Source organism: Cryptomeria japonica, chromosome 7 (assembly GCF_030272615.1).
Source record: "Cryptomeria japonica chromosome 7, Sugi_1.0, whole genome shotgun sequence".
In the NCBI taxonomy this organism is placed as follows: Eukaryota; Viridiplantae; Streptophyta; class Pinopsida; order Cupressales; family Cupressaceae; genus Cryptomeria; species Cryptomeria japonica.
The window spans coordinates 266,275,364-266,284,483 of NC_081411.1; the positions used below are offsets into that span (position 1 = coordinate 266,275,364).

The following is a 9,120-nucleotide window of genomic DNA, read 5'->3' on the forward strand; positions in this document are numbered from 1 at the left end:
TTAATGTAAAATTCATAGGCATGTTTCTCTTCATGTCACTCAAACGTTTATTTCAAATAATCACTATCATCATTAGAAACCAGTTTTACTCTTTTCACAATAGAAAACATGAAATTCAACATGTAGGTCAAAAGATTTTATTTCATAGGAAGTTATGGCTAGACTATGAACCATAACATACTTTGTATGTTGCTCAATCATATTAAGGAGTGAGCATATCATCAAATCGATGTAATCATCTTCACAATAGCTCTTGATTTATTTACTTAATGCTCCACAATATTTAACAAAAGGATCTAGCTCGAGGATGGAGTTAAAATATACATTTTGCAAGCATGTGAATGAACGCTTGATGTTACATTTCCTTGCAAACTTCCCTTGAGATTTGAATGCTGAAACAACATAAAATTCCAAAGTTTAATTAAAACTTGAAATGAAATAAATTTAAAATGAATTTGAATATTTAGTCAATGTATCTTAGTTAAGACAATAATTATTCTACCATAACAAAGGTGCTTGATTACAAATAAACAAAATGATAGAGAATATGAGAATATTCTTACATTCCACAAGTCTCTAGCCTCGACAACACTTTCACTAGGAAGACCAATATCTTCCCATTTAGCAGTTATGAAAGCACTTTTAGAACTTCTATTCCATAAAATGATAACAACCCTTCCATTTGACAATGGTCCAGCCCATACCTATATATTTATAGATAAATAATTAAATTTTTCAATTCAAATAACAAAAACACACATTAAATATAGATTTTATCAAATTCAATCACAAATATTTCAGTTACCTCAAGATCCCCTTCCTTGCTCACTTTCTTTCCTTGTGACCCTAATGAATCTAAAGAAATGGCATATAATCAAAACAAATATAAATTAAACTTGTTGGTAATATTTCATACTAAAATACATTTATTCTCACCTTGGTTGACATTAATGACCTCCTCGTTGCTTAGAATCTCCAAAGTTTCACTGCTCATAGACCTTATGTCGCAACCAACAAGCAAGGGTGCCTACAGATACGAGTACAATTAAAATGACCATCAAAGAGTTAAAAATTCAAGTGAAACTCACTATAAAATTATATGCCCATGGATTTGCATTCTAATCACCTTCATTAAAGCCCATATGCTAAAGTGGGATCGGTATTCCTCTGTTGTCATGTTTCCATTTCCAACTTCTAACATGTCAGGATCTGATTCATTACTTTAGGAGTAAGTAACATTTAAACAGAGCTTGAATGTTACACTATAATCTAGCATTATCATAACATCACTGGGTATTTAATTTACCATTCCATCCACCAGGGCCTGCATAACTAGCCCACATGTCATTCTGGTCAGCTCTAGATATCATACTGAAAATAATCAAATTTCTTGTGAGTGCACCTTCCAGTACAAAACCATCTATATGATTAAATTCTTTATTTTATAAAGGATAACAGTGAGCTTATCATGCATGACACCCACCTCTCCCAATTGTTATGTATATCTCCTGTAGTTCTCCAGCTATTTGCAATCTTGGGAGCCCAAGTTGCAGGGTTTTCTTGACCCCTGAAAATTTATATACCCATATTAAAACCAAGAACTAAATACCTTGATATTAAACCATTAAAACTACATTCATATGTGAATGAAGGAATATTTCTTACCATTCACACATTGAGTAGAAAATAGGGCGGCCTACTTTGCTGAGAGCCATACTCATATTTTGGTACCTGATACTCAAACAAATTTTCAGATGTAAAAAGCAAACACAAACCTAACAACATTCATCAACTAGTGCAGACATGGCATTTACCTTTCTTTAGTATCTTTGCTTGCATTGTTACAATTATCATATTTCAAATAGTCTACTCCCTGTAAAACATTGTTCAGTGGTTCTGCACCTTTAGTATCATAAAAAGATGAAAAGAAAACCTGCCTAGAATCTTCATCCCAAAGTGACATTAGTTAAAAGTTATTGCAGTTCTGTAAGAGAATCAGAGATACTAGATTTCTACAGATCAGAGAATCAGAGATACAATTCATAGCGATTATCCTGTTGTACTTCTGAATTCAACTGTGCAGAATCCAGAAACACAACATGATAAGTACAAGTGAAATTCTATTCTAATGATACTAAGGAATTACCCATGAAGCAAAAGTTTTGGCATCTTGCTCTTCATACCCAAGAGAGCCCGGCATAGTTTTGCTGCATGTTTGTAATCTGTAAAGCAAAAACAATGTCAATATGAATGAACAACTAGATATAAACTAACTTGTTGACTTACCTTAAGGTAGAAGGGGTTAGCAAGCATACAAATTTAGGTCTGGTACCATTCTAATTCCAAATACACTGCAAACGTTACATAATTGTTACTCAAGGACAGATTAAATTTGTTATTTTCTCACCCAGCATCTGAATATATTCCAAGCTTAAGTCCCTTGGAATGAACATAGTCGGCTAATGCCTTTATGCCGGAAGGAAATGTAGAAGCGTTGGCAGCAAGATTACCCTGACCACATACAAGGGTTTTAACTCAAGTACATCAAATATACATAATATGTAACTTTAGCAACTTTCAGTATTTTTTTTTCATGGATATAATGTACCTCGTCATCTCTGTTCAGCTCGGCCCAGCAGTCATCTTAATTGACACATCCACATTGACATCAGTATGGGTTGAAGTTATGTAATTTTCACAGTCTAGAATGTTGGTTCTTTTTATTTCTGATTTGCGCTGTGTGTGATATTTTTTACCATCAATGTTTCGGATCATACTACATGATCTATCATCTAAATGAAAAATATAATCTCAATGATGAAAAAATATTTCAGACAGTACAAACCAAAAATCAAACAAAAAATGAAAGGAGCTAATTGGCTAGATAAAAATATACACAGCTAATAGAAATGGCAGAGTATAGCTGACCTATATTAACATACTCATAACCCAGTTTAGATAATCCAGTGGATATCATTGCATCAGCTGTATGATGAACATAAACCAACAAAAAAGTCATTTCATATTATCTCAGTCATAAAACAGTACTAGAAATCTATTGAAGTCCTAAAGTATATAATACCAATTGTACCCTGTTAGCACTGAGAGCATAAGACCGTGTGACAATGGTTCAAAGATCAATAGATATAGCTTATATTCATAACATTCAGATTACAGTACTGTTTTAGCTCTTAACTAAATCATCCCATGGTAAGAAGTTCAGAACAATGCTATTCATAATCAAAGTATGCAGAATACCTGTTTCACGAACAATCTCCTCAGTAACATGACGTGAGAAATGATTCCAACTATTCCATCTAAACACAGGAAAGAAAGAAATCAATCTACGAATAATTGTGTATAAACAAATAATAAATTTCTATACTAATCCACCCTTATTTTGGTAATTTTATGTCTTAGGTATTTGTAATTGAGAAACATTATACCCCATCTGAGGCGTCTGACCAAGCCCATTGGATACTAAAATTCTTCTCCCCACAGGAGCAGATTTTGCTTGATAGCATAAAAGTGTTAAGAGCCAAAACCATATCATCTTCATGGTTTGTATTGTCCTCAAAACAGAGAAGTTTTATGTTGTATATATAGAATCTTGATTTCTATTGTGAGCACCTACAAAGATCCTTGGATTTCAACTGGACGTTTTGAGCGAATTCCAGTATATAAAACCGTTGTGAATAGCTTAATAGTGTGTACTCATCCAGATTCGCTCTATGCAGATGAGAACAAGGTCCCTTTCCCTACTGATGGCAAATAAACCAATGGTGAGGACAAAATAAGCTGGCGAAGAAGACGTGTTTCACACCACTCACTCATATGGAATACAATTTTAAATAATATAAAAGTTAGTAATATTACTTAATAGTGCTATTAAATGGTTTAATAGATATTAATATTGATAGAATTGTTGCTTAAATATTTAAGTTTTATTAGCAAAGTCATTATGTAGAGTGTTTGGTCAAGAAAATTAAATATTTGTATCTTTTGATCATTTAATAATACTGTAAGATTTATTATTTAAATATTCTAGACTAGTTTTCATTCAAATGTCATTTGAGTAATTGATAAATATCCATATCAAAGTCGATCATATCCTAGATATGTTATTCATTGTTTCAAATGTCAGCTTAAATGCATCAAAATTAGTCTACTTTTATTTGTCATATTTTCTTGGTTATTCAAAATAATATCCCATTGATTAGCTAAGTAAATGTACTTTGACTATATTGAATCATTCATTGCATCAAATTCTAGTAAGTAGAATGCCCACAATAATTCATAAACTAGAATATTTGGCAAAGTCAAAGTTAAATATTATGAGCATGGAAAAGGATTATTTCAAACGTGTTTAAAAGTATCAAAATCGCTCTACTTTTATTGGCCATATTTTCTTGATTATTAAAACTAATATCCCATTTTTAATCGAAACATCACAGAATGATAGCTTGCAATTGGTTACCCGCAAAAAGCGGAGACGTAAAAATTCCCAACAACTTGCCATTAATAAAATTAGATCTGTCAACCAGAGCATGATCATTAGGAATGAACCCTCCCTATGGATAATGTTCAGTCGTCTTCTTTCCAAACCCCGAGTAATTCATTGGTCAAAACTATGATTAAGAACTTTGAAGGTTCTGATCGAAGCAGTAGTGATTGCAATACTAGTAATGGCCCTACAAGGATGTCTCTCAGATCTGATACCCCTAAGATATCTTTTGGGAAGGATTCTTGTTCAGGACCTCCCCCTAGTATCGTCACCACTACTCCCTTGACCGTGAACCTATCTCCTAAATTGTTTAAAGAAATCGATGATAACTGTGTGATTGAAGTTATTCCTACTAACACTAGGGATATTAATAATACTTCAGGATCCTCGCTCCCCTATTTTCTCGGGGCACAACTATCTTGGACGAGTAGTAGGGAAGTTGCCACGCATTCAGCTCTTACTTCAAGAACTAAACATGAGTACCAACTTGAATCTAGTGAGGAAGAGGATGATCCCATTAAGAACACTTCCAATGCCAAATGGAAAGGAAGACCTAAAGGGGCCAAAAATAAGGGTCCGTTGAATAAAAAGAAGATGGGAGAGCAAAATGGTCTCCCAAGCGGTAACTTTTAACTCTCTTGTTCCCCGTGAAGTGCATATCTTGGAACATTAGAGGTCTGGAGCCACCAGACAGAAAACAAGTTGTTAAAAGGTTCCTTGACTCTCATAGGGACACGGATTTTTTAATGCTATAGGAGCTGAAAGCTGTCAACTTGGCTCTTGAGGTCACTCTTGACTTCATCTAGAAAGATGCTATCAAAATATGCTCAGACCACCCCAGAGGTAAGGGTGGGGTTGGCCTGCTTATTAATCCTAAATGTACTAATCACATAACTAACAGAGGGACCTCCCCATGTAACAAAGCCGTCTGAATTTTGGTTGACCTAAAAGACACTCTTTTTGGCATTTGTTCTATATATGCTCCAAATGATTACAAGGATAGGATTACTCTCTGGACTTGGTTAGGGACCCTTCCTGATATACCCTGGATCATTGCTGGAGACTTTAATATGATTGAGAACAAGGATGATAAAATCAAGGGAATTCCATTTGAATGGAAGAGCTCTAAAAAGTTACATTAGGATAGAATGAAACACCAAAAATTTCTGTTTGATCCTTTGGAGGGTACTAAAAATGATACTTCTGGCTTATGGTACACCTGGTGTGACTACCAAAAGGGTGCTAATAGGATTTATTCTAGACTTGATCGCTTCTATGCCAACAAAGATTGTTTTTCCTTCTTGCCAAATGATTATGGTAATAATGTGGTTGTGTGTCCCATGACTTTATCTGATCACCATCCCATCGTTGCTTACCTTAGCATTAGGAATTCCTTGGCTAATTACAGGACCAATAATAAAAAATTTATCCTCAACACTAGCCTGCTAAAGGATCAAGATGCCTTGGTGGCTATAAATCTGGTTAGGCTCCTTAATATGCAGACCAAACACCTCTCCTTCCACATTGACAGATGGAATTACAATGTTAATTCTTGGCAAAAAATCCTCTAGACTATTCGCCAAAAGAAAGCCAAGGACTACAGGTTTTTAGAAAAAAAATTAACAAATCACCTGCATAAAGTTGAACAGGATGTCCAAGGCAACCCCTCCTCCATTTACCTTGCTACCCGAGTTTCCCAAGCTCATGATGCCCTTAGGAAGCATCAACAGGTTAAAATCTAGGGAGCCATGATTAGGGCTCGCAGGCAATGGCTGAAATTTGGGGATAAAGGATCGAAGTTCTTTTTCAACTTGCTCAAACAGAAACAAACTCAAGAAAAAATTGACAGACTTGTTGTGGATAACAAAAAATTTGTTGACCTGAATAATATTAGAGATGCTTTTGAGATGTTTTATAAAGCCCTCTTCACCTCGGAGGATAAGGACTCGACCAAAGACATGAGACATAAATGTTGATCTATCATCCCCTGTAGAATCTCTAAACAAGACTCCCTCCTCCTTAAACAAAAATTTTCTTTGGAAGAGATTAAATCTACCATCAAAGCCCTTAAAAATGACAAAACTTCAGGTCTGGATGGAATCCCTATTGAGTTTTACAAAGCCAACCTTGATTGGATTGTTAAGGACCTGCAGGACATATACTCTGAAGCCTTTGACTCTGGTACTCTAGTTGAATCCATTAATAAAGGCATTATTCCCAAGGATGGTGATAAGGCCCTCATTAAAAATTGGAGGCCCATCACCCTTCTAAATGTCTCCTACAAAATTCTTGCTAAAACCTTGGCCCGCCGCCTTGAGAAAATCCTTCCCAAGTTCGTATGCCCTACCCAAACTGGATTCATTAAAGGGAGATACATCCTTGAAAACCTTATAACTAGTTGGGAGGCCATGGAATGGTCTAAAACTTCTGGACAAGACTCTGCTATGTTCTTGTTAGACTTAAAGAAAGCCTATGATAGAGTTGAGTGGGAATTCATCATTATGATGCTTGAAGCCTTTGGTTTCCCTGCTGAGTTTTGTAAATATGTCAAAGTCCTTCTCAAAGATGCCTCTTCCCACATTGAAATCAATGGGACTCCTTCCCGACCTATTAAGCTTACTAGATCCATTAGGTAGGGTTGTCCCCTTGCCCCTACCCTATTTGTTATTGCCTCAGATGCCTTATTTTATCTATTAAGAGATGACTCCCTCTCACCGAGTGTCCATGGTGTTAGGTTGCCTGATGACTCCACTTTGCTTAACATCCAGTTTGTGGATGGCACCTTGCTCTTCCTTGAGCTTACTAACCAAAACTTTGATTCTCTCAACCAAAAACTTGTGATCTTTGGTGATATATCTGGAGCACATATATCCCAATCCAAATCTATATTACTCGGTTGGAAAGATGAGCCCCCTAATTGTCTTAAGCAATTTTATTATCAATGGGGAGGCCCCAACAAAATTGTTCGGTACCTTGGTATACCCTTCTCCATTTCCCCCTCCCTTAAGGATATGTGGCTTTGGGTGAGGGAAAAGATCGATAAAAAGTTCAATAGGTGGAATAATAGATACCTCTCCTTGGCTGGCAGAATACAAGTTTGCCAAAAAATTCTCTCCTCTTATAGTATCTACTACTCCTCAGCTTGGATGTTTAGTAATTATCAAATCCTTGACTTACAAAAGGTTGTTAGATAGTTCCTCTGGTTTGATGGCAAAGAAAATAAAAAATTGCATGTTGTTAAGTGGAAGTGGTATCACATTGACAAAAAGCTTGGTGGCCTTGGTTTGAAAGATCTTAAAATCCAAGGCATTGCCCTCGCTACGAAATGGATATTTCATGCTTTGGAGGGACAGGAAACTTGAAAGATCCTAGTTAGAAACAATATTCAGAATGTGGTTCATAAGAAAGCTAAGTCGTGGAAGGGTCTTCCCTTTAGTGACCTTGTGGATGGCACCTTCCCTATCTTGGTCCAAGGTACTTGTGTCTTCAAATCTATCTAGAAAGCATGGGAGCATGTTAGGAGGCTTATTGTTAATACTAATGTTAACAACAATAATTTCTTGCATAGGGAAAGGTCAATTTGGTGGAACCTCTACCATACTTCTAAACCTTTGGCGCTTACTCAAGGCTGTTCTACCAAACTTTGGGCTAGCAAAGGCATAAAATACCTTATGGACATTCTTGAATGTAATGACTTAATAAGTTGGGAGGACCTCAGCTATAAATTTGATCTTCCTTCTTCCCAAAAATGTACCTATAACATGATCAAAAGCACTTGTGTTGTCCTCTCCTTGCCTATTATTTCCCATGTGGACTCTCACAGGTTTCTTTCCTTCAAGTGGCAGGATGGCTCTCTCCTAACTAAAGTCAAGGCCCGCTCTATATACAATTTACTCACCTATGATGACTCCACTATTAAACATGCTAATCTGAACTGGTACTCTAATTTGAACGAATCTTCCTGGCAGAAAATTTTTTGTAGACTGTGGAAGAGCCCTATCCCTCCCAAAGTCCAATGCTTCAAATGGCAACTTATCTTAAATAGACTTCCAACTAAGAAGGTTACCAAGAGTATTGAACTTTTCTCTATCTGTAGAGTCCCCAAGACAAGTAGACACATATTTTTTGATTGTTGTGACCTTTCCCTGTGACTGTCATTATAATGAACTCAAAATTCATAATCATATATTGTCTTCATAATTTTCTTAGGTGTTCCTCATGATAACGAGATGTCAACACCATTTTTTCCTTTTAGCTATATATTCTTACATGCCTTTACAAGCATTTATCGTTTCTTCCAAAATACTTCATCTTTATGCACAATAACTATATTTAACATTTATAACAACCTAGCTTGTCGTTATTCCATGCAATAGTATCACTTTCTTAAATATCTAGATTAATGTTTAAATTCAAAAAAAAAAATATCTCAAAAATAAGCTTTAGTACATATGTGATAACAAATTATTTTGCAATAGACAACAACTACTATATTAAAATTCATTATTTTGACAAAACTAAAAACTTTTAAACCAAACAATTTAATAAGATTCAAAAACTATGTAAACCAATATTAACCTAAGTTTGAGCCAATGCCAATGGTTTAATACTGGCAT

At 35.4% G+C, this 9,120-nt stretch overlaps 1 protein-coding gene across 1 annotated transcript; it reads right to left on the reverse strand.

Moving 5' to 3' along the window:
- Positions 1 to 296: 296 nt before the first annotated feature.
- LOC131046260 (alpha-galactosidase-like) lies at positions 297 to 3,559 on the reverse strand. The gene is made up of 15 exons (XM_057979947.2): positions 3,447 to 3,559; positions 3,259 to 3,317; positions 2,929 to 2,985; positions 2,609 to 2,643; positions 2,408 to 2,511; positions 2,147 to 2,222; positions 1,815 to 1,873; positions 1,666 to 1,731; positions 1,484 to 1,567; positions 1,307 to 1,371; positions 1,127 to 1,209; positions 937 to 1,027; positions 806 to 855; positions 564 to 704; positions 297 to 392 (listed from the first exon to the last, which is right to left on the reverse strand). The coding sequence occupies exons 1-15, from the start codon at positions 3,557 to 3,559 to the stop codon at positions 297 to 299; spliced, it is 1,179 nt and encodes a 392-aa protein (XP_057835930.2).
- Positions 3,560 to 9,120: the final 5,561 nt, after the last annotated feature.

What these genes read in the sequence shown, in the direction of transcription:
- LOC131046260 (XM_057979947.2), bottom strand. Translation starts at nt 3,559, where the DNA reads ATGAAGATGATATGGTTTTGGCTCTTAACACTTTTATGCTATCAAGCA. An exon ending in AGCTGAACAGAGATGACGAG is followed by an intron (nt 2,512 to 2,608) that starts GTACATTATATC and finishes GTATGTGGTCAG; the next exon opens with GGTAATCTTGCTGCCAACGC. An exon ending in AGGCTAGAGACTTGTGGAAT is followed by an intron (nt 393 to 563) that starts GTAAGAATATTC and finishes ATGTTGTTTCAG; the next exon opens with CATTCAAATCTCAAGGGAAG.